A 26,231-nucleotide genomic window follows, 5' to 3' on the forward strand; every position below is an offset into this window, starting at 1 on the left:
CAACAAGGAGAGATTGAGAATTTCCTTTTAGTTCTCAGTTTATTTGATATTGACAAAAGTTAGTCAGTTTTGTCTGTTCTTCTGTAAAACAAACTAAGATTTATTTTTAGAATTAATATTTTGTTTCTAAGTGGAATTGACAATTTAGTCTGTTTCGTTTGTTCTATTTTGAAACTTAAACGCTTTAGCGGCTGCCTTTTGTGTAGTTTGCAATATTTGCCTTTATTTATCTGAAAAAGTCTCATGTTCCTTAAGTACATCTACCCTGTTGAACTTATTATGGGAAATAAATATTTAAATCAAAACAAGCTGCTGATTATTTCACATTTTACTTGTGAGCAACGGCACATTTAAATCTTACAAATATAGTTATTTGGTTTATATCGTGATAGATATCGTTATCGCCTGAAATGAAAAAAACATATCGTGATATGAAAAAATCTCATATCGCCCAGCTCTAATTTAAACATATAATTGCAGTAATGTATATAATATTCAAACATCCTGCTGTTGAAAATATTTGGAGCCAGAGACTGTATGTAGATGGATTTTGATGTTTGCATTTTGGCCATAGAATACCATTACAGACACCTATGTAATGGTAACATAAGTGTCTAAAGCACTTAGGCACTTGGAATCATTTCTCTAAGTCGTTTTGGGCGTTGCTCCTTAGGCATTTTCCCAAAGAGAGTGCTGGCAAACTCAGTACAAACATTAAGGGGATTTTGTGCTCCATCTGGTCCAGAAATGTCTCTTCCTGTAGTTGGAGGCTGCGGAAAAAGACATAAAATATGAGCTACTTTTTTTCATTCATAGTTCAAATCCAGACAGGGAGTTGAAATGGATGATTAAATTGTACAGGTGTTGCTTTTATTGTGCCTGCACATCATGTAAAATGCATTCAAGGCTACACACAGCTGTGCTTCATGGTTGTAAAGGAGACACCCTGGACTGATGGGTTCTCATAGGTCATACTCGAGGAGCATCAGGCGACAGCTTCAACAGCAAATTCCTCAAGCTTCAAGGTTTCCTGTTTGGCTTTTCAGCCTCGCAGGTGTTCGTTTCTTAAAGTCACAGTGTCATATATTTTGGATATCACGGTGCAGTTTACATTTCTCTTGGATTTTTACCAGTACTTCTACTGGTCATCACAGAGGACACAGAAACATGTAGTGAGAAAGGTCCTGCGGTTTCAAGAGTACATGATGGTTCCCTGAAACTCTGCTGTTGTTTCTCTGAGCAGGCTGAAAGTTGCAGAATGATGTCACACTCTCAAGTTCATTTTTTTCCAGCCTGATCTCTGTCCTGGATCTGTGGTTAGTGTAATATGCATTTAGCCAACCGTGTTAGAGCAGGACGGCAGTCTGTTTACAAACCTGCCTCAGCGCCTCTGGGCGCAGCACCCAGTGCATTCACTGCTTGCTACTCTGCGTACGCATGTGTGTTGGTGCGACTGGCTGGGGTCGCGCACATGTGCGTGTTCATGCATGCTCAGTCAAACCACTGCAGGCAGGCCTCGTTTTGCTCATTCTTCCCCTCTGCTGTGCTCCCGTTCCCTCCGTCTCTATTTTGAGACGCACATGCCTGCTGTGACCCAGCACGTGCCGATTCTGTCAGATTTAGTCTTGGGCTCGGTGGATCGCAGCGCTACACGCCCTTTTCTAAATTTAAAATGATGAAATCAGAAGAAAGTGTGCTGCGCCCATTCGCTGCAGTCAGACTGGGTGCTGACACGGTTTAGTTTGGGCTCTGGATCTCTCAGTCTGCTAAACTTGCAGATCTTTATCATTTGCCAATACACTGACCTTTTCCCCTGTTTGTCCCCCTGTTACAGTTAGTCCCGCTGAGCCTCACGAGTGACTGCAGTTTTCCAACTCTCCTCATATGCCTGTCTGTCTGGCTGTTCTTTCCTTTACACCACTATGTTTCCCAGATATCCCGTTTTCACACTTTCTGGTTGAGGCCTCGCACATGTCTGTTAGAGGTGTATGCTTGTTTGTGCTGTGTGTTAGTTAGCAGGCCTGTCAGGATGTTAGGAGGCCAGCTGCAGCCTCAGGGCAGAATGAGAGAAGCTGAGATCCAAAGAGAGAAAGAGGAGGAGGAATGTCAGGAATCCCATGGGAAAGCCACTCTGACCATTTGTGTGTTTGTTTTGTTTTTGTCTCTCTAGCAGTCCAGCCTGCCTTAACTCAGTGAACACATGTTTAATATGCAGGCCTTTTAGTAAGTACATTAATCCTGTAGAGTGCTACTGTGCACTCTGCAGGTATGCCAGTGGTACCTGGGCAATAAATGTTCAAATCATCAGTCAATAAATTACCCCGTGAATGAGTCCAAAAACCTGGAAATAAGTTCAGGATTTTGGAGTCCCGGTGCCTCCCCTTGAAGTCTTAGATATTGCTGGATATTCAGCATCATCAGGCACAGCCACTCACCAGTGGTGGAGGTTAGAGCAGGGCGATATGGCCAAAAATATTTATCACGATATATATTTGAAAATTTGCGATAACGATATAACCGACGATATAATTGATGCGAGACAAAATACAACTCCACAACATTACTAGCGCAAAAAGACAACCTTCCATTTATTTTCACTTAAACAAGAAGCTGGTTTTTATGTACATTAAAGCTTTATAAAAATGTAACAGTGCAAATGCAAATTCCTTGCTGAAAGTTTAACCAAAAGGCATTTCCAGTAGAAATGGGCTGACATATCCTGAGCATAACCATGTATAATATCCACTGAAGTTAAAAAGAGGTGCTTTGCAACATTAAACTGCAGTGTGCAGTACGCATTTTTCGGACCATAAGGTGCACAGGATTATAAGGCACATTAAGCGAAACAAAGCAGTCAGATAAATCAAACTTTATTAAACTCATTCTTCTTGCTTCCTCCACTTCTGTACCATTGATTCATTAATGTTGAATTCTCTGGCAGCTGCTCTATTCCCATGTTGCAGTATATTAATGACTAACCTCGTATTGTGGATGGATTATCTCAGTTGTTCTCCTGACTGAAGTTTGGTCCGTTTACAGCATCCTGCCATGCGATTGCATTTGTCTCTAACCATGAAGAACCTTAACGTTAACTTTTATAAGTGGAAAAGTGTTAGTGTTCGTCCTCCAGCTTCACTGTTTATGTTATGCTAACATAGCTGTGTCGCTAGCGATCACGTAGCACATCATTATATACCAGCTAGCCCAACTTCAGTAACCCTACAAACTTCACTGCTGTTTAGTTTCCTGTCTTCATTTATGTTGGAAGTGATAGCAGAGCTGTACGTTTGATTTTTTTCAGAAATCTCTCAGTCAGAACATGCTATATCATGCTTAGGTAACTAGCAAAACTAGCGAGCTAACTTCCGCTAGCTTCCTGCTAACTTCTAACTCCGTTAAATGTAATAACTTTTGTTTTCATGGATGCCTGGAAGTTAAACTTTATAGTTACACCTGGTAAAGCAGCAATGCTGATCGTTTTATTAAAGATGAAAGAATTTAGACAGTTTTAAACGCTCAGTGATGCTGCAGTGTTGTTTGACCTGAAGCATACGGAGTTTAGGACCCAGATTACTCCCAGATTTAAGAGCATCTTAGTCCGACAAATATGACAATAACAACGGCCGCTTGCATGTTCTGCAAAAAAATGTGCTTTGTCGTGTATCTGACGGACAAACACCAAATCAGTTCCACATCACTGAAGTTGCACCATTTTTACAAACCAATTCTGGTTCATCTGTTTCACTCAACAATCGGCCATGTGCGTATGAAAACAAAGCCACTGCGCATGTGCGTTTTACTCCCATTCTATCGCGATATTTCATTTTCCTATCGTTGCCTAACATTATACCGGTATTACCGTGAACGGTATAATATGGGCCATATTATACCGTTCACGGTAAAGCCCTAGTGGAGGTATTAAATTCATGACTGTGGTGTACTTTGGCAAAGTATGGCCTATGGCATAAATAGACCCACAGACCGTCTCAGTCAGCAACATTACAAAAACTGGCCCCAAAATCAGTAGCAGGATAGTGCCAAGGTAGCAGTCCAGTACTGAGCAACTGGCATTGTAGGGTACTTTACATAATTTACATTTAGGTGTGAGAGTTAAAGATTCTGGTATCACTGAAAAATAAGCAACCTTTAAATGATGATGGAGGTCGAGATGACAGCAAGGACAGAGAGGAGAAATGGGGCCAACAGGCTGGGCTGGAGAGAGATGGAGAGGAAGAGAAACAGCAGGGAAGAGCTGTGGGGGTCAGCCATCCATCACTGAAGTTTAGGTCACTAATCTATTTACAGAGAGCTGGCACTGCACTTCAACTTGTCATGTGGAACCAATATTTAATTAAAGCTGCACGAGGAAGGCTAATTGGGACGGACCTGCCTTTAGGGGAGGTTTAGGCTGTGGCAGTAACTAAAACAATCAGAAGAATGGAGCTGTCATTTTCAGCTAGTCTTTCACTTCTGCTGTGTACAGCTGACATTTCTGCATGTCATTTGGGAGTGTGTTGGCTTTATTTGATGAGTTTCCTACAATAAAATAGAAAAAAGAAGCAAATATTGCAAATTCTCTCTAAATATTCACTCTTGGCTCTAAATATTGATTCCCTGCAGCTTCGATCCACACACATGGGTGTTGCCCTTAACTTGAATGTGAGTTGAGCCCAGCTGACTTGCAGCTCCCTGCAGTGTTTGCGCTCATCGTTCAAGTGTTTGTGAGGCCTGTTTGGTTTTGTCGAGCCAGCGTGATGTTTGCTGAGGACCCACTGAAATGTTAGCACAGAGTCTCAGCAATTTTAGGTGAGCTGTGTGAAGAGTTCCATCTTTACTTGTGACGCACCTCATTGTCACATCTGCCCCTCAGGCTGGACAGACCACAGACGGAGGCTGCCAGGAAGAGAAACTGAAACCTCTGACCTATGACTTTTTTCTGTCCACAAATGCCAGAGGACACTGCTTTCACACAGGCTGAACAGCCTGATAAAATTGTAGAAAAATTAGTCGGATTGTGTGATACGGAGGGTCAAATATTTGTCTACCTATAACAACTACTGTACGGTGATTCTGCCTCACATTGTCTGGCAGGATGAGTTGAATGGAGTGTCTCATTGTGCAAAACACATGGCAATACTGCTTTATCAGTATCAAGATGTCATTTCAGTGTCATGCATAACAATAACTGTTTAGTTCCTTGTATGAAGTGCATCCGTCACACAATAGGCTCTGGATACGCTGTTTGCACCAAAACATTAGTGCCTGACTAACAAAACCAACTGATGCAATAAAGATTCAACTGAATTCAGAGCTGCAGACTGGCAGCGCTGAGTTCCCAAAGGACATGCATTCTTTTCCACATAATAACACTTTCTCTGTGGCGGTGGGATGCACACACAAAAAGGGACACCAATTTTTTTATTTAGTTATTAACCGAAAACTATAAACACAGAGAATGATTAAAGCAGTTAGTGCAGTGAGTGCACAGACTCCAGCGCTGTCATCTTAAAGTGCAGCTGGTGATGGCATGCTTGCTAGCTTAAAAAAATGTTTCTTCAAATGAGTGAGTTGGGCGTGGTGTAGCAGAGGAAGCTGCAGCAGACAAACTGGATTCCCAACTCGCGTCATTGTCAGAATGTCAATCATAGCTGAGCAAATACACACAGGGGCGACCGTGGGGTTAAGAGGGGGTAAAGAATGCAATCCAGCAAAGCATTACACCCTCTCGGCGTAGCCTGATGATATGCACAGCTGTCCTATGAGCAGTAAGAATGAACCCATGCAGATTTAACCCCCAGCAGGTGGTTTGTTTAGAGGATGAAAGGAGTCATACGAGGGGAAAAAATGATGGAAAACTTTGAACTGAAACCCTTCATTGGGGTCTGTGGTTTTAAAGCTTCTGACATGTAATGAACACTTGGTTTGTTGTCAACGGTTTGCAAAAAGAAAGTATTTGAATGACACAGGAGCCTGAGACTTTTTACAGCAGACTTTACTTTTAGCGGACGTTACTGGAAAATTGCTTATCAATCAAGAATTACTGGAGCAACATCTGACTCACATTAAAATGGAAATACTCCAGCTTCCTGCTTTCAGGCTGCACACAGATGCTGTATGTAAGAGCTCAGTGGACTGTACTGCACTATACACGGTTTTCTCAGCTGCTCCTTTCAACGCAGATTTAAAGTCAGAGGCAGTAATTCAGCACGCTTTGATAGTGACGTTGATATTCTGTTTGGTCTGTTTAGAACTAGTATTGATATTTGATTTTGTCTTTAAATGGAGTTGAAAATTCAGACCTGTCAGTCTATATAATGACACAGAAACGTGGTATACATTTGGATCAGTTCTCAGTTCTACCCAAAGCATTTTTTTAAATATGTAAATGGTGTGAAAAATACCTATTTCTATACTAATAACATTACATCAGTATTGTTGACCACTCTGTGATTTGTCAAGTAAAAACTGCGTAAACATCTGCTTATTAAACATGAGAAAAGGCCTCTTTGTGCAGCCGCTAGCAATTTTAAATTCGAGTAAAGAGTTTTTTATAGAGGAAAATGGTAAAATGGATTATAGAATACTTTACTTGGATGCTTGGACGTTGGTATGTATATGTGCAGGAAACACTGAAAAAGCACACACATCAATGTCAACACCGGGTAACAGAAAAGTCATAGACATGTTTCCACCTACTTGGAATCACATAAAGACAACAATGCTGGAGCTGAAACATCGGTGAGTTAATTGATTTGGTGGCATGTTTTTAAAGGACAACTTGAGGAAATTCTGTGAGTCACGTGTCTGCTAACTGAAATTTAAGGGTTTCAGATTGTTGGACAACTTAAAAAAGACATTTTATAGATGTTGCAAGATTACAAGCGTCCTCTGACCTCTATGAACAAAACATCTGGAAAATGATCTGCAGATGGCTAAATAATAACACGCGTCGACACATTTTTGCCATTCTTTGTAAACTGGATGTGTTATGGTTTTCTCGTAGCACCTTTAAATTCTCTTACCTGATAGATCTGATTCAGAATTTTAATTTTTTCTCGGTAACCTTTTTTTGTCCAGTACTCTAATCTTGGTCTGTTTCTGATGTGTCCTTTTTGGAAACCCCCTCAAGCTACTGTGTACCCAGCCCAGATTGATGTTTGGCCACAGATTACTCCAGTTTTCAAAGCCTGAAATTGTGTCGTGGGAGTCGGTCAGAGGTCTTGCTGGGACAGGCAGCCCTCCTTCCCTCCAACCAAACACTCCTCCAGTGCCTTTTCATGAGACGCAAGCCAGATGCTCAGCTATTAATCATAGGCCTGTGTGATGGAGAGGGCGAGCATATGCAATGTGTATGTTTGGACTGACTGTGCTCTTTGTCAAGTAAATGTTTGTGCAGCTTCTGTGCCGTCAGTATGGGAGAAGGGAATGGAAAGTTGGCACTGTGAGGACCGAAATAGAGAGATTTATACTTCAAGGACGCACTGAGCGAGGAGGACAGAGGAAGAGTAGATAAACGGGGGGTGGGTGAGAGAGAAAGTCAGCAGGAGATGGAGAGGAAATGTTTTATTCCCTCCATCTGAAAGCTTTTCATGCTGGCAGATCAGTCTCTGACCTTTCCCCTTACAGACAGTGAATCTGCTTTATTATCTGCACTGCATCCATGTCTCTTCAGGCCATCTCAATATTGTGTTCAGTGCATGCACATGCTTTTATACATGCGTTATGTAAAGTCCTTTTTGTCATGTGTTCAGCTGGTTGTACTTAGAAAACAGTAAGATTATATAACGTTGCTTAACTTGTGCTTTTGTCCTCAGGTGAGTCTGGTCTCGGGAAATCGACTCTCATCAACTCCTTGTTCCTGACTGACCTCTACTCTAAGGACTACCCTGGCCCCTCCCACAGGATTAAAAAGACTGTTCAAGTGAGCTTTTTCAGCTTTTTGCCCAGTAAATGAATCCTATGAAGTCTAGGTCACCATTGATGACAAGATCTGTAACCTTAACTATAGATGGCACAACACCACTTTTTTATGACCGATATTATAAATTTGGATATCTGCCGATACCGTTATGAATCCGATATAGTGTATTTTTAATCAATAAAACAGTTTTTTAAATATCTTGCTCCATTTTGTATAAATTCATACTCAAGTTTTAAAAAAACAAAAACACTAAACCTATTCTGTTATACCTGTATGCAAAAAATATACTGCACCCAAAATATTTCATAGTTCAGCAACACTGATCAATCTAATAAACTTAAATCCTCCATCCTCCCTGTTCTGGTATTTTAAAGAGCACTTAGCAGAAATATTAAACAACCTAACTAATAGGGTTGCAAACTCCCAGCAAAAAAAATAAAAACAGGGAACCACCCTCCGCCTCGTGATGCTTTATCGGCGTAATCAACCTTAATTTAATGCACGCGTTATTTAAAAAAAAATGCACAGAAATCAATTATTTTTCTACAATAATTAAATAGATTCAACATCTTTCTTCAACAGAATTGCAGACTGCACAGATGGTACCTTCCCAAAGGAAAAAGTACTATTGCTTACTAGGGTATATTAGACTTAACCGATCATTGATCAGTTTCATGATCGAAGTAGCAGCAGGAGAGGGAGGGAGAGAGGCAGTCGCTCCATATATCGGTTGTTAAGCTTAACGCTGGAATGCTTTACAAACATTCAGAGATGAACTTACACACTTGCTTTACTTCTCTCTGGGATCACTTTCTCGGAGATGAAATGCCGGGTTGGTAGCGAGGCTCCAAATGCTCAACCAGATCGCTGAGAGGTCTCACACGCCACAGCCGCTCTATCATGTGACACATACTGCTCGACGTGCTAAAGTTATGAGCGGAGTTACGCCATGTCACAAGTTTTGTGAGGTGCTTTTGTGATATTTAATGGATCGGATTACATTTTTTATTTCTCTCAGATATCCGATCCAGTAATTTAGGTTCGTATCCAGTGTTGGTCAAGTTACTTGAAAAAAGTAATCAGTAACTAATTACTGATTACTCCCCCAAAAAAGTAATCCCGTTACTTTACTGATTACTTATTTTCAAAAGTAATTAATTACTTAGTTACTTAGTTACTTTTTAAAAACACGATTTACAACCTGAAGAGGTGATAAAGCGATAGATCTTTCAGCCCAATTCTACTTTTTCTACATAATCCATCATACAAAATGTAATCAAATGGAAAAGTCTCTTTTTTTAACTTGTTTTATCAGTTTTAATCTTTTAACTTTATGCATCAAGCAAAACATTTAATTATATGCAACATTCTCTGACTTGAATAAATTAGTTTAACATTTAAACCTATTTTCTACACATTCCAGCACATAAAATAAAATATTTTTTGTGTTTTCACTCACTCTTTCAAACAGATGCAAGTAAAACACAGCAGAAAATAAATAAAGTCAAAGACTCAGTGGTCCTTTTGCTCTATTTTCACCTGTAAAGCAGGAGCAGGGTAGGCGGAGGGTTACCCTGGTGCAGGTGTGCTGCGGTCAGTTGAAGAATCCGCGCGAGTGTCTCTGTGAGTTTCCCATCACGTCGTAGCTACTCGGTGCTTGCTCGGAAGTTTAGGGGTTTTTTTCGCTGTAAAAAGAAGTTTTCTTCCCACGCACGATGGACGCTAATGTTTTTGTCACTTTTTATGGAATCAAACTCAAAGTAAGGTCAGTACTTCCACACTTTAAACGCTGCACGCTCATACTCTCTCCCGCACTCGATATATTATCCATTGTTGATCTGCACACAGCTGCTGTCACCAACGTCGCACTTGTTTACGTCACTGTCATGAGACATTCTCACAAAAAAAATCACGGTTTTAGTAACGCAGTAACGCAGCGTTCCTACGGGAAAGTAACGGTAATCTAATTACCGATTTTGCAATAGTAATCCCTTACTTTACTCGTTACTTGAAAAAAGTAATCAGATTACAGTAACGCGTTACTTGTAACGCGTTACTGCCCATCTCTGTTCGTATCGGACCGATACGTAATATTGGATCGGTCCATCCTTAACCTTAACCCCTGTTTCCTTTACACTTTACATCACATGTGATTTCTGGGTTTTGAATTTTGTTTTATAACTAAAGCACATTAAAACAATACTTTTTAACTAAATGTACTTTACTTTCTTTTAAACACAGGGTTAGGTATAACCTAATAACCCATGGTAGTGTTAATTCTCACCCTAACCCTATATGGGTCAGACCTCAGTTGCCATCAGTTCATTTTTAGCTTCAGGTCCAGTGTAGAGATGTTTTGAGTTTTTGTTAATGGTCTCTGTACAACCCCATGTCTTCTTATAGTTGATAGTCATATAAACAAAGGCACTATATGTGCTAAGACTGTGAGATCACCATTCACCGTTTTCCTGCAAGAGTTTGATGCTTGATGTCGATTTCTTCTACGTTCTAAATTCCAGCAGCGACAGCAAATACTGGGATGAGGATTAGGAAACCATGAAATGAACAGATGTCTTACAAGAAAGTGTTGTTTCTCAAGCCAGTTTGAAGGAAAATAACCTTGTTAATGGAGACATTTTAAGTCCTCCCACAGCCGTTGCTCAAGGCATTTTGTCATTTACATTCCAGTGTCAGTGATATCTCCTAATATCTAAAAACAAATTCTTCACGTAGTACTCATTCCCTCGGAAAAATGATGATTTCTGGGTGTTAAAAGTAAGCATCAATGTGACCACACCATATGTTAGGAGCCCCTGAAAGTATTCTCATTCATTCTGGCCAACAAAAAGTGTACTTGAGCGTGAGGGGGAAACTATTTGAATTTGGTAGTTGTTTTGGTGAGCAGTTCAAAGACCCTTGTGGAGCTCGTGGTTAGGTCTCAGTGTTTGCAAACTCGACCTCGGTGTGTGAGGCCAACCTGAACTATAAAGTGTAAAGAAAAAAAGTCAGGTACAGTTAAACTTGATGGAATGCCGGTTGAATGTTCACCTACAAAGTAAAAGTTGTGCCGTTTTGGATGATGTTGAAATTTCCTCAAGAGTTGTTGAAAAGCTCAAATCTCTAATCTGAGCTTAAACACATCCCGTATATGTAGACGTTAGACCAGTTATTAAATCCAAGAGTTGACTTTTTTTTTGCACCAGCACGTTCAAAGTCTTAACTGGTGTCTTCAGTAAAAAAAAAAAAAGAAAAACATGACAGATAAGCACAGGCACTGAAAGGGATGAAGTTTCATGTTTTCTGACAAATTAATTGAGAACATCTGGTCTGGTCATTCTGAAGGCTTTTCTTGCTCCTGCATTATCAGCCAGGTTTGTTAAAATTGACATGTTAGTAGGGATGGAAGGCTAAGAGGGGAGCAGGATTCTGCTGGGGAGGAAGAGAGTATAATGGAAAAGGAGAATGAGAATGCAGGATGGAGGAACTACGAGGCAAACAACAACGCCACTGGACCTAGTTTTGTCCTTTTATGGTAATGGCAAATTGAAGTGGAGGAGGGAGACTGTGTCTGGAGTAAAAGGGGCAAAGGAGAAGCAGTTTGGGAAAGAGGAAAAAGCAGAAGATGGAGATGTGGGACAGTGTGATGAACTAAGACGGAAAGAGATGAGATGGTGGTGGCAGGAGAAGACGGACAGAAGCAACATGGCGATGAGTGAGGAAAAGGTGGAGCTTTGTAAAACTAAAGAGCATATAAACCTCGAGGAGGGTGATGGGGTAGATGTGATGAGGGGAGAGACAAAGAAAAACAGAGGATCAGGGCTGAATTTCCCCCTTGGGTCTGAGAGGGTCAATAGCAGGGCAGGAATGTTCCCATGAAATGTAACACCCTCCCACCCCACCCTCAACCACTACTTAAAAGATGAGAATTCATCTCCACACGCCGCTTTGCACTATAATTCGATTCCCACTACCATATTACTTATGAAGTCTTAAGATTTCCATATAGGTATGTCATAGGGGAAAATTCCATATACTGGGATTAATGTGAACTTAACATTTACAACTCTAAATGGGTGGCTGGCAGCTGAGTGGGTGAGAGAGGTTAAAATGTTAATTGAGACAAGTTAACCGCCGTTTTCGCTTTACCGTCTTTGGACTTTTTTTTTTTAAATCAGTGTAGGTGAACACTATTGTATCATTCCAATGTACGTTAGCTAGCACTAGAGCTGGGCGATATATCGAGTTTTTAAAACATATCGATATATTTTTATACGAGATATAAGATGTGACAATATCCTTTATATCGATATAGTCTATGTTACGTTATAATTATAGTTGTGGAGCCGCAAGTTTGCCTCTCTTTCGTCCACTTTTGTCTCTACGCAACGTTACTCCGCCTCGCCTTCACTGAAGACAACTCCCCCTCCTACCCCATCGCTTCACGTGCAGGCAGCGACAAGACGGACACGGCAAATCTCCGTTAACGAGTTACTGCGCATCGCCCCATGCGTGGGGCTGGACGGCGTCAACGTGCTAACGAGCTAAACATGCTAACGAGCTAACCGCGCTAACGAGCTAACCGCGCTAACCCTAAAATCCTTTCATTCTCTCAAAAGTTGATAGCGCGCCTTATGTATGAATTCTGGTTGTGCTTGGTGGCCGCGAACCGATTTTATGTGGTACACGGCGTTCAGCAATCTGTCAAAAATGTTTGAGTACGACTTTGGTAAGCTACGGAGCTGCACCGCTTGATAGATTGTCGGCGCATTACGGCTACCGAGGAGCTTCGCGGAGTGATACGTACTGTGCATCAACGTAATATTACCGTATTGTGTGTGTATAAGGACAATAAATGGCACCTGTAAGAGACGTGGTTATGAAGCAGATTTCAAACTCCAGGCTATCAGTCACACAGTAAAACTTGGGAACAGAGCAGCTGTAAAATCTGTCTGTCTTTGTTATTACGCTCAGCGTCTTTTAGTTTACATTTTGACTGCACAATTGTGAGCTCTTTGTTTAGCACAAAAACAACCTTGTTTTCTTTTATTTATGGAGCATTATTATTTAATGAATGCTCATAATTTAATTTTGAGTAATTTTTCATGTACATCTGTGCTGTATGTTAATAAAAGTGCCTGTGTGACATCTGGGACACAGCTTTGACTAAGAACTCTTTTTGTTCTTACTTTATGGCTTAAAAAAAATATCGAGATATATATCTTATATCGCCATCCAGCTAAAAAATATCGAGATATGAATTTTGGGTCATATCGCCCAGCCCTAGCTAGCACCATCTGCAGAAGAAAAAGTCCCCATGAAGTGGCAGTTGGTGTAGTTGTGTGAAGCCTTTGGTGGATGATGAAAGTGAAGACAGACAGGAAGTGCATGGGAAGGAATGAAGCAAAAGGTTGGAAAAGTCAGGATTAAAAGCAAACACAGTTGGATAGCAGATGTTTTACTTTGCCAAAGGCACAGACTCGGCAGCATTTTGGAAAATAGGGACCTGTTAACTCACAGTAAGCTAACCGTAAGCCATATATTCCAAGATGGAGAAGGCTAAGGTATCTTTATATCTGACTTTGACTCTGATAGTCGTCCTGGTCACAGAAGGTTTTGCTCTCCAAAACTCGTAACAAATGAGCACATTATGTCAAATGTTGTCTAAATGCAAGGAGGTACGCAAGTCAAGGCTGTGGATCAGGACGGGTATAGACAATCTCTGAACCAGAAAATAGATTTTTGTGCATTTACCATTAAACAATAATTATTAAACTGGACTTAAGTTGATGTTGACTTTTAGCCTTTGGCAAATTTTAATGCTTTATAATGCCAAGTTACTCATTCCTTTTTTTTAGTTCAATGCAGCATGGAGTGCAGCTAGAGATAACCAACCAAATTTATCTGGCAAAACGGAGATGACTGAGTGCCAAAGATGTCCAAATATAATCTCAAGTTAAACTTATGTCTCTGAACCTAAAATAACAATGTTGTTCCATTCAGACCGAGGTGCATAGAGGTGCCTTATGTTATAGAGCAGGGGTGGGCAATTCCAGGCCCCAGGGGCCGGTGTTCTGCAGGTTTTAGATCTCACCTTGGGTCAACACACCTGAATCACATGATTAGTTCGTTACCAGGCCTCTGGAGAACTTCAGGACATGTTGAGGAGCTAATTTAGCCATTTAAATCAGCTGTGTTGGTTCGGGGGACACATCTAAAACCTGCAGGGACACCGGCCCTCGAGGCCTGGAGTTGCCCACCCCTGTTATAGAGGAAGTAGTTTTTTGTAGGAAGTCACTGATACGTCACACCGAATTTAGTCAAGACGGTGCTATTCATAAAATATGGCAGGATGATCCAGTCACTTTTTACACTTATTAGAAAACAGACCTGAGATCTGTGAGTCCTTGGGTCAGCTCTCAGTCTCTTGAGTAAACCCATTTAAACCTCTGCATTTTATGTATGAAGTCAAAGGCAGACTCGCAGTAAGATACAGACTTCAGATCTGAAATCTGTATGTTCCAGTATCAACACTATTTTGGGTTTGCAATGCATCTATAATACATACTATAGTCTGGGAAACTGAACAAACTCTGAGATGGTTTGCTATTTCAAATTAAAGTAAGTAAAAATCTCAGTATCTACACTTCTAAATCTGTCCTGTATTCTTTACAAACTGACAATCGTTCAGTCAAAGCGCTGTGTATTTTCAGCTTCTTTTCTTTAAAGTTTGCAGACTCTTTTCATTTCCTCATTAGGTTTAAATTTCTCCACTGCATCAATTTGAAAGTCCTGTTCATTTTGTGACGTTCGATTGTACTGCACACTTGGCCTAAATTATAAATGACAGGAGCCGCTCAGGCAGCTGTGATTCTGCATCTTTGTGCAGGTCTGTTGTGATCCAGACGACGCACCAAGGCGGTGCTAAATTTACTCTGTTTTTACGAGACTGAAAACATTAAGAACCTTTTGCTTCAAGCTTTCTCTCACTCTATTGCGCTCATCATACCTCATGTGAGCCCCATGAGCGCAACGTGGGCAAGCAGGCTCTCCTCCAAGCAGCAGTTAGTGTGCATACGTTGGAAAGGAGCCGCTGTGGTCTGAGGCTGAGGGGGAGAGACCGGGTCAGAGTATTTATATTGCAGAACAATCTCCCATGTTTTGTCGCTCGCTCACATTCCCCACAGATCAGATTTCTTTTAAATGATGGTGTTGAGGCCGACGGCATTTTTGAGGTTTTCTCCCAATCTGTTTTTCTTCACAGAAACAGTGGAAATGGCAGATTTGGTTTTGAGAAGGGCTGACATGTCATGCGCAAACACTTACAATACAGACACAGATTTAACACACATGCCTGGCTGCACAATTAAGGTCAGATGTGTAAAAAATATATATATATTTATGTATATATGGTCAGCTGTAAAGCCAGACAGATTATCTGAAGGTTTGTGGAAGCTAAAGAATGTTTGTGTTACAGTGAGAGGGCTGTAGTTTGACTTAAAGGGGCGATCCTAAAATAACTACATGGTCCTGTGAAACTATGCGACGAAGTGGGGGAACAGCTGGCGAGCTTCAGGAAATGGATGGATCTCTGGGACTGAATGGGAACGTATGTGACTGCAGACTATGATGAACAGTTTGCAGTGATGGCTTCACTTTTTGGCATATGTAATTAAACATTAAATTAAAATCAGCTGCATTGAGTGAACACCCAAACTCAGTGTGCATACATGGCTGTTGTGTAAAAAGGCTTTCATACAGTGACATATGCACTCATGGCATGCTAGAGTGGATGTAAAGATGGGAGAAGAAAAGTCTAAACGCCTTTATCATCTGCTGGACTCTCCAGTATGTGTAATAAATATTATTTCTATCATAAAATCACCTTTTGGCTCAGCTTAAAAATACCCCCATGCTCTATTTTTAACCATGTTTAACTATTAAGACAAATGGGAACTCTGCTGTATTTGTTTTACTTTACATTTATTGACAGGATTCACTAAGTCACATTCAGTGGCAGATCAGCTGACGTAAGTGACACACACAGCCTATTGGCAAATCGCACATTGGGTGCTCTGTTTAAGTTGGTTTAGAATGCCAACGTGTGCTGGGCAGTTGCCGAACTCTGAGCTCCCCTTTAAACTGTGCGCAAACCTTAGAGTTGCAGTTTCATTGAGGTGCTGTTTTCAATGGAACTGATACCATGCACAGTAAGGAATTTGAGTGTAGTAAAGTTCAGGCACACTTCAAGGACCAGTTTAGCTGTAATCAGCTGATCTCGATGCCAGCACATAGAAGCTGAAGGCTCAGATGGTACATTTTTACACATTCTTTTGACACTACTCTTCATGTTCAGCATGCCCACAGTTGTTGCGTATGTGCAAGCCTCTTTACAACCCATCATCACCCAGGTCCTTTCACGCCGTATCTCGCTGAACCACTGTCATAATCTGCTGTCACTGATGTCTGTTTTGTTCTGTGCTGGGTCGTGCAGCTGCTCTCATTGCCTCCATGGAAATCGAACTCTTCTTTGGAAGACAGTGGTTTTGACTTAAGTTGAGACACACACACACACACACACACACACACACACACACACACACACAGTGCTGAGAGGAAGGAAAAGAACTTCACTCGTATTGTACACACACTCAACCAGCAGATCGGTTTCGGCTGTGTGGGAGGACCTGCTGTGCAGTGTATGTAGTCCAACATGTGTGGGCAGATACATGCTGTCAAATTATATTTTGAAAGTGTGAAGTTATTGCAGCTAATGGAAACACTTTATAAATACTGTAAGGCAAGGCTGAGATCCCAAGAGTTCTGAAGGGTGTGAATGTTTGTGTTTCAGGTGGAACAGAGTAAAGTTTTGATAAAGGAGGGAGGAGTCCAACTAACCCTAACCATCGTGGACACACCAGGGTTTGGCGATGCAGTCGACAACAGCAACTGGTGAGGATTGCCCACGAAGACATGCACAATTTGATTCTACCAAGCAATCATATGCTCTTTGTTGTACAGTGCACTCTCTCTGACATCATCTTTCCATGTTCCCAGCTGGCAGCCTGTCATTAATTACATTGACAGCAAATGCGAGGACTTCCTGAATGCTGAGTCGAGGGTCAACCGCAGGTCCATGCCGGACAACAGAGTCCACTGCTGTCTATATTTTATAGCACCATCTGGACACGGGTGGGTGCTGCATAAGATGATATAATAAGATGCAGATGTAATTAAGAGACATGAAATGTTCAAAAGGTGGCAGTGATGCTGTCTGCATATAACTGGAAAGGATGTACTTGAGTGTCTGTCTGTCTCATAAAAGAGGAGCCTGCCAGCCAGTGTTTGTGACCCACATACAAACCAGTTCTGCTCATGCTCAGTAGAGTTTCCTGATCTCCATCACTGAATCACTCAGAGTGGAGACTCGCAGCAGCTCCCAGGAACAGCACTTTCAACTCAGACGTGCCATACTGTCTTACCCGGCATTTCATCTCCGATAAAGTTATCCCGAGAGAAGTAAAGCAAGTGTGTAAGTCCATCTCTGAATGTTTGTAAAGCATTCCTGCGTTAAGCTTAACAAACGATATATGGAGCGACTGCCTCTTCTTGCTGCTACTTCAATCATGAAACTGCTTAACGATCAGCTGATCGGCTTTTCTGTCGTGAGTCCGTGACTCTAGTTTGCTTTTGGCCCACTTTGCACCAGAAAGAGGAAACCAGCGGCTGAACAACAGCAGCACGTTTAAGCTTGATCAGCTATTGTTAGAATGTATTTAATATTACTTTCTACTCCAGGATCTTTTTCTACGTAGCTGACGCTGGTAACTGTGCAGGGGCGGATCTAGCAAAGTTTAGCCAGGGGGGCCGATAGGGCATGAACAGGGAAAAGGGGGCACAAAGACATACTTTTCTTTCTTATTCTCATTTAAAATGTCTAGCTTTTAATAAATAATTATCTGACACCCAAAGTTTTAATTTGATGTAAAATGAATAGAAGTCAATTACTGTATATAGTAACTATTAAGTCTAATATATATACCCTAGTAAGCTATAGTACTTTTTCCTTTGGGAAGGTACCATCTGTGCAGTCTGCAATTTTGTTGAAGAAAGATGTTGAATCTATTTAATATTTCTTGAAAAATAATTGATTTCTGTGCATTTTTTTTCACACTGCATCAAATTAAGGTTGATTACGTCGATTAAGCATCATGAGGTGGAGCGTGAGGGGTGGTTCCCTATTTTTTATTTATTTATTTTTATTGTTGCTGGGAGTTGGAACCCTATTAGTTAGGTTGCTTAATATATATGCTAAGTACTCTTTAAAATACCAGAATAGGGAGGATGGTGTAGGTTTAAGTTTATTAGATTGATCAGTATTGCTGAACTATGAAATATTTTTTTTTGCATACAGGTATAACAGAATAGCTTTAGTGTAGTTGTTGTTTTAAACTTGAGTATGAACTTATACAAAATGCAGCGTTAGCGTCCGTGTGTGTGCGCGCACCTCTCAGGCTTTGGCGATGGATCTAAACCTGCAGAGTTGATTGGCATGCAGTGTGTTTAAAATAACACTAATTTGTTAAATATTTCAGCAGCCCAAAGCATAAAATGTGTGAAACATGTTGCTGTCTGTGAATGTCAAAACACACTCTGACATTTTCTGATCATTTTAGCTCAGCTTTAAGTGCCTCCATGATGCACCTTAACTGCATTGAGGCAGTGACAAAGACAGGAAACCTGTCTATGAAAATAAACAGTCTTCAATCGATCATCCAGCAAAGTCGGGCTCACTTGTCAGATCAGCTGCAATTTGTGCCATCCTACATCAGCTGAAGGCTCAGCGGATTCCCTTCTAGACATCAGATGGGCAAGTCTCACATGGGTTTTTATGTTGAGGCTGCTTTACCTGTTGTTTTAGTTGTTCAGCAAGCAATTTAGAACCCAACTTCACCTCAGGACCACATTTCACATGGTTTCTGTCTAAATCAGTGTCATATTATTATCATTAATGCCAGCTCTATTCTGTGCTGGGGCCTTCCTGCTACTGTATCCTTTGGTTTTACAGTTATACAGAAGGAAGGATATGGAGGCCCCACAACACATGTTCCAGGTATAATTTACTCCCGACAGAAATGACAATCTTTCTTGAATTATGAGAAAAGCACACAAGCAGTTGAAAAGTTCATTAAATGTTAAATAAGCCGGTCTTATCTCTCCCCTTAAAGTGTAATCATGCACAAAACGGTCTGTTCAGGTATTCTGTTCCTGCTGCCTCCAACATAAAGAAAACGGTGGATGCTTTATGCTTTTCTCCTAACCATCGAGAAACAAGCATTAGTACATGGTTGAGCAAACGACAGGTCATCCTGCAACTGGAGACGCACATTTTGGTTTTCTTTGTTAAACAACTGCTGCAGTTTGTTTATCATCAATAACAGATCAGATTTTAACATGTGAATTTTACAACATAAATGGTTCTGCCACACCACAGCTTCTTGTATTCTTTGAGCAGTGTTCTAAGTTTAAAGTCAGAGACAAGTCAGTAAATTGTCCACTTCACTGAGAAGATGCATCACTTAATTACGCTTTTACTGTCACCCCAGAGGAATCTGCCTACATTTCCGGCAGACTCTTTACCACTTTTAAATGATCTGCAACAAGCTCCAGAAGGCCCGTTTCCACACTGCTGCCTCCAAAAGTCACTCACATGTGGCTGTAAAATGTGAAATCCTATAAATCCTGCTTTAGAAGTAAACTGCATACTTATTTCCAGACCTGTCCTCTCTGTGATGTTTTAGTTCCCCGGAGTAACTACAAGAGTTCTGACAGTGAGTCCAGCTTTCTGTAGACAAAGTGCCGCTCATGCTGGTTTGATTAATCGGTGTCAGTGTGTGGGAGATTTCGGATTTTGACTTCACAGAAATGCCCTTCGAGTCTCCTGCTCTAACCAGACACTCTGACTCCAGTGTTATCTGGGGCTGCCTTTACTCCAGCTCTCCTCTGGTGCAGCAGCATTATATCCAAAGCTGTCCTCACTCGCTGAGCCGCCCAGCAGCTGTTTTGCTGGCCTCTTTCATGGGACAACTAATTCAACTCAACACGCAGCAAAAAGCATTTGCAGATATATAAAGTGCTTTCATGTAGACAGTGGTAATCCATTGAGCTGGCAGAATAATAACTGTATTATAGTTTTGAATGCAATGCTAAACTTATTGTGTGCGATTCTATTTTACGTTGAATAGTTTTCCCCAGAAAGGTTAAACTACATAATGAGCCTTTAACCTGCACATTATACAGGGGGCTATTTAGTATTATACTCCATTAATTTACTATCAGTCCACTGGAACACTGATGTAGTGGGCTGACAGCTAACATTGTAAACAAACTGAGAGAGAAAAGGAAAAATTAATGATTACTGCATTCACGACAGACCCTCAATGTTTGTGATGTGATTAGGAATTTCACATAAGGTATTTCCCAGCTATATTTTGGAAAGGGGGCCTCAGAAGGATCAAGGTTATGGACTCTGTAGCATGAGTGGATTCTAATGGTCACCTTGAATGCATTTCTACTGTGGTAGCCTGGAAGCATTTGGCTTCTCTATTTTAATCTGACTTCTATTGTATGTCATGTACATTGTACAAGAACTATTACAACAGTGTTTATATTGTATACTTAAATGTAAAATGACAACAAAGTAGACTCTGAAGCCATCGCAGTGTTTGTTTTGTTGTCCTCATGAGAGGATTGTATTGGACTCTGTTGTTCCGGTCAGTTGTTGGCAGTACTGAGTAGTGGACTTGCTTTCTAAGTAAGTGTTTTCTGGTGTTGCTCAATGAGGAAGAGTAGAGGCTGCAGCAGAGAGGACAAGTGCACATCCTTTAGGATTTTGGCTGAAAATTTGTCCAACATCTCTAACACAAGTCACTGCACCGGCAACTGAGAGTGTCGAGGACGGTCGCCATTTTGAATTTACATTCAGAAAATGGCAAAAAAACAAGAAAATCTTCCACTCCAACAGCTGATAATACAAATGTGGTTTGTTCTGTTAGGACTGACTGTGTGCCCGCACAGCTTGGCATTCAGAGGTGAAGACCCTGTGGCTCCCTGACAGTCACTTGCTGTGGGCTACATGTATTGTACAGTTTTGTGTGGCCCTCTGCTGGTGACCCACTGAACTGCTCTGAACTAAAGAGGCACACTGTGGTATTTTCTTTAGATTCAGTCTTGTGAGTTGATTCCTCATTCATGTGGTGAGTCACGCAGCCAAATACAGCTGCTGACCCACTTAAAATAATGTAATGCTATTCAACCACAGCTTCATGAACTGACACATCAGCCCCAATGAACTGTATATAATTTACAGGGAGTGCAGAATTATTAGGCAAGTTGTATTTTTGAGGAATAATTTTATTATTGAACAACAACCATGTTCTCAATGAACCCAAAAACTCATTAATATCAAAGCTGAATGTTTTTGGAAGTAGTTTTTAGTTTTTAGTTTTAGCTATTTTAGGGGGATATCTGTGTGTGCAGGTGACTATTACTGTGCATAATTATTAGGCAACTTAACAAAAAACCATTCTATCTCCCTCGGGAATTTTCTGCCGTTTACATCTGCGCTGTTTACATTCCACCAGATGCTAATGCTAAGCTAGCGTTAGCACAATTGAGCAGCAGCATCAATAACAGCCTGGTAGCACACCCGGACAGTGTCTTTATTGCGGCTGGGGATTTTAACCACGCGGACCTGAAATCTGTACTTCACAATTTCCACCGTAATGTGAAGTGTGCTACCAGAGGAGATAGAACGTTGGACCAGGTGTACACCAACATGGCGAATGCGTACAGAGCCCAGGCTTATCCCCACCTGGGTCTGTCAGACCATCTCTCCCTTCTGCTACACCCAATATACACACAAAAGATCAAGAGCACTGGGATTACAACCAAAACCGTGAGAACATGGCCGCAGGATGCTATTCCGATGCTTCAGGACTGTTTCCACTGCACAGACTGGGATGTATTCAAGGTGCAGGACACTGACAATCGTGTCGCATTGGACAGTTACACCTCCACTGTCTTGGACTACATCTGTTTCTGTGTGGACAATGTAACAACTTGGAAACGATTCCGTGTGTTCCCTAATAATCCACCCTGGATGACACACGGAGTTCAACAACTTATTCGAACAAGGAACAACGCTTTCAAATCCGGGGACCAGGAGGCATACAGTGCTGCCAGGGCCAACCTGAGAAGAGGCATCAAGACTGCCAAGCAGCAGCACAGGAGGCGTATCGAGGCCAGGTTTGAGAACAACACAAACCCAAGGCAGGTCTGGGAGGGCATCAGGGCTATCACGGACTACAAAAGAAGAACACCATCACCCTCAGCCGACAGTTCTACTCTGGCTGAGGATCTAAATCTCTTTTATGCCCGTTTTGACAGGGAGAACGCCGACCCTGTCCTGTCCCCTCTCCCCTCAACCGACCCTGCTCCGGTCCTGAGCACTCATGAGCTGAGGCGTGTGTTCCGGAGCATTAACACCAGGAAGGCGGCCGGGCCGGATGGAGTGCTGGGCCGGGTGCTAAAAGACTGTGCTGCGGACCTGGCGGACGTCTTCACCTCTATATATAACACCTCGTTGTCCTGTTCACTGGTACCATCATGTTTCAAAGCAGCAACCATCGTTCCCATCCCAAAACAGTCAAATGTCACATGTCTGAACGATTTCAGACCTGTGGCACTCACCCCCATTCCCGCCAAATTCCTGGAGAGACTGGTCATTAAACACATCAGAGCTGCTTTTCCACCATCCCTGGACTCGCACCAGTTTGCATACAGGGAGAACCGGTCAACCAAGGATGCGATCGCCACAGTGCTGCACACATTACTGAAGCACTTGGAACACAGGAACACCTATGCACGGCTCCTCTTTGTAGACTACAGCTCGGCTTTTAATACCATCCGGCCATACAAACTCCGTCCCAAACTCCACCAACTGGGACTTAACTCCTCTCTGTGCAACTGGATTGTGGACTTCCTCACTAACCGTAGACAGAGTGTCAGAGTGGGTAAGAACACCTCTTCCACCCTTGTGGTCAACACCGGTGCCCCTCAGGGGTGTGTTCTGAGCCCTCTGCTATACACTCTCTTCACTCATGACTGTATTTCCTCCTGCGCGTCCAATCTCATTGTTAAGTTTGCAGATGACACTACAGTGCTCGGACTTATATCCAACAATGATGAGACAAACTATAGGACAGAGGTGCAACAACTAGAGTCATGGTGCCACGACAATAACTTGGTCTTAAACACCAAAAAGACCAAGGAGATCATTGTAGATTTCCGGAAGAGGGGTCATAACAACCATCTGCCTCTCTTCATTGGCAGTGAGGCGGTGGAGAGGGTGAGCAGTTTTAAATTCTTGGGGGTAACTGTGACCGAGGACCTGTCCTGGGGCAACCATATCACCTCAGTTGTACGGAAGGCCCAACAGCGCCTCTACTACCTGAGGAGACTGCGGAGCGCACACATTCCCAGATTTCTGATGTTGAACTTCTACAACTGTGCCATCAGCAGCGTTCTGACGTATGGATTTCTAGTGTGGTTCCCCAGCTGCACCAAGGCCGATCAGCAAGCACTCCAGCGGGTGGTGAAAGAAGCTGGCAGAATTATTGGAACAAGTCTGCCAGAGATCAGTAATATCTTCCCCACTCGCTGTCTGAGGAGGGTGCACAGTATCCTGCGGGACCAACATCACCCTGCGCGCCACCTTTTCCATCTGCTGCCCTCAGGGAGAAGGTACAGGTCTATACAGGCCAGAACATCCAGACTGGCCAACAGCCTGTATCCACAGGCTGTGAGGCTCCTGAACTCTCTGCCCCCCTCTCACGGACAATAACCATATCCAACTTCTTAATAGCAATGAACTGGTCTGCATTGGTGCATCATATCTTTATTCTCTTCCCCCTCCTGCCCCCCCCCTCTTTCTTAAATAGATAACTATCATATCTGATATCATATCTCACAGTACAATAATATTGAATGGGTTGCATTGTTGTATTTTGTCATGTTTCTCAGGTCTTTGTCTGAATTTCTACGAACATTATTGCTAAGGATTGTCTTATTTCATTGGAGTCACACTGGGTTAAATATGTACACTTGGGTTTTAAGGGGTATTTATTATTTTCTTCTTTTTTGGGGGGTTGTATGGAAGCCCCAAACGCAATTTCATTGTTCTTGACAATGACAATAAATAAATAAATACTAAATACTAAAATACTAAAACAAATATATACCCATTTCAATTATTTATTTTTACCAGTGAAACCAATATAACATCTCCACATTCACAAATATACATTTCTGACATTCAAAAACAAAACAAAAACAAATCAGCGACCAATATAGCCACCTTTCTTTGCAAGGACACTCAAAAGCCTGCCATCCATGGATTCTGTCAGTGTTCTGATCTGTTCACCATCAACATTGCGTGCAGCAGCAACCACAGCCTCCCAGACACTGTTCAGAGAGGTGTACTGTTTTCCCTCCTTGTAAATCTCACATTTGATGATGGACCACAGGTTCTCAATGGGGTTCAGATCAGGTGAACAAGGAGGCCATGTCATTAGTTTTTCTTCTTTTATACCCTTTCTTGCCAGCCACGCTGTGGAGTACTTGGACGCGTGTGATGGAGCATTGTCCTGCATGAGAATCATGTTTTTCTTGAAGGATGCAGACTTCTTCCTGTACCACTGCTTGAAGAAGGTGTCTTCCAGAAACTGGCAGTAGGACTGGGAGTTGAGCTTGACTCCATCCTCAACCCGAAAAGGCCCCACAAGCTCATCTTTGATGATACCAGCCCAAACCAGTACTGCACCTCCACCTTGCTGGCGTCTGAGTCGGACTGGAGCTCTCTGCCCTTTACCAATCCAGCCACGGGCCCATCCATCTGGCCCATCAAGACTCACTCTCATTTCATCAGTCCATAAAACCTTAGAAAAACCAGTCTTGAGATATTTCTTGGCCCAGTCTTGACGTTTCAGCTTGTGTGTCTTGTTCAGTGGTGGTCGTCTTTCAGCCTTTCTTACCTTGGCCATGTATTGCACACCTTGTGCTTTTGGGCACTCCAGTGATGTTGCAGCTTTGAAATATGGCCAAACTGGTGGCAAGTGGCATCTTGGCAGCTGCACGCTTGACTTTTCTCAGTTCATGGGCAGTTATTTTGCGCCTTGGTTTTTCCACACGCTTCTTGTGACCCTGTTGATTATTTTGAATGAAACACTTGATTGTTCGATGATCACGCTTCAGAAGCTTTGCAATTTTGAGACTGCTGCATCCCTCTGCAAGATATCTCACTATTTTTGACTTTTCTGAGCCTGTCAAGTCCTTCTTTTGACCCATTTTGCCAAAGGAAAGGACGTTGCCTAATAATTATGCACACCTGATATAATGTGTTGATGTCATTAGACCACACCCCTTCTCATTACAGAGATGCACATCACCTAATATGCTTAATTGGTAGTAGGCTTTCGAGCCTATACAGCTTGGAGTAAGACAACATGCATGAAGAGGATGATGTGGACAAAATACTCATTTGCCTAATAATTCTGCACTCCCTGTACAGTTTCATGGATGCTGTATTTTAGCATTTTTTTTCCATCCTCTAGTCTTAGTCCAGGGATAGGGAACATTAGTCCTCGAGAGCCAGTGTCCTGCAGGTTTTAGATCTCACCCTGGGTCACCACACCTGAATCAAATGATTAGTTCATTACCAGACCTCTGGAGAACTTCAAGACATGTTGAGGAGCTAATTTAGCCATTTAAATGAGCTGTGTTGGATCAAGGACACATATAAAACCTGCAGGACACCGGCTCTCGAGGCCTGGAGTTGCCTACCCCTGTCTTAGTCTGTAGATATTCAGCCTCTGAGAGTAAAGAGAAATCCAGCATGCAAAGGGACGAAGCAAATATTTCTCTAACTCAGTCTTCAAAGGAAAATGGTTTATTCACTCAGCACATGATGAGCATCCTCGGCCAGTAGCTATCTGTCCTCCTCATGCTTTTCCTTCTCTGTCTCCTCTTCAGCCTAAAACCTCTTGATATAGAATTTATGAAAAGGCTCCATGATAAAGTCAATGTCATACCTCTCATCGCAAAGGCTGACACACTGACGCCTGAGGAGTGCCATCTTTTTAAAAAACAGGTATTTCTGCACATTTGTGTCACATTAAAGGTGCTAACTAAGGCATACTGAGAAACTGAGCTGTTGCATATGTGCCATCATCTTTACTTTCTACAAGCAGCACAT

At 42.0% G+C, this 26,231-nt stretch overlaps 1 protein-coding gene across 5 annotated transcripts in view; it reads left to right on the forward strand.

Moving 5' to 3' along the window:
- The window catches only part of LOC113025136 (septin-7-like), a 72,752-nt gene that overhangs the window by 30,527 nt on the left and 15,994 nt on the right, over window positions 1-26,231 (forward strand). For all 5 annotated transcript variants that reach the window (XM_026172585.1, XM_026172588.1, XM_026172586.1 and 2 more), the window contains exons 3-6: window positions 7,815-7,921; window positions 16,770-16,870; window positions 16,976-17,110; window positions 26,009-26,126. In XM_026172585.1, coding sequence (XP_026028370.1) covers window positions 7,815-7,921; window positions 16,770-16,870; window positions 16,976-17,110; window positions 26,009-26,126 — 461 coding nt within the window. The remainder of the gene's footprint in view (window positions 1-7,814; window positions 7,922-16,769; window positions 16,871-16,975; window positions 17,111-26,008; window positions 26,127-26,231) is intronic.

This window comes from Astatotilapia calliptera, chromosome 7 (genome assembly GCF_900246225.1).
Source record: "Astatotilapia calliptera chromosome 7, fAstCal1.2, whole genome shotgun sequence".
Taxonomy (NCBI): domain Eukaryota; kingdom Metazoa; phylum Chordata; class Actinopteri; order Cichliformes; family Cichlidae; genus Astatotilapia; species Astatotilapia calliptera.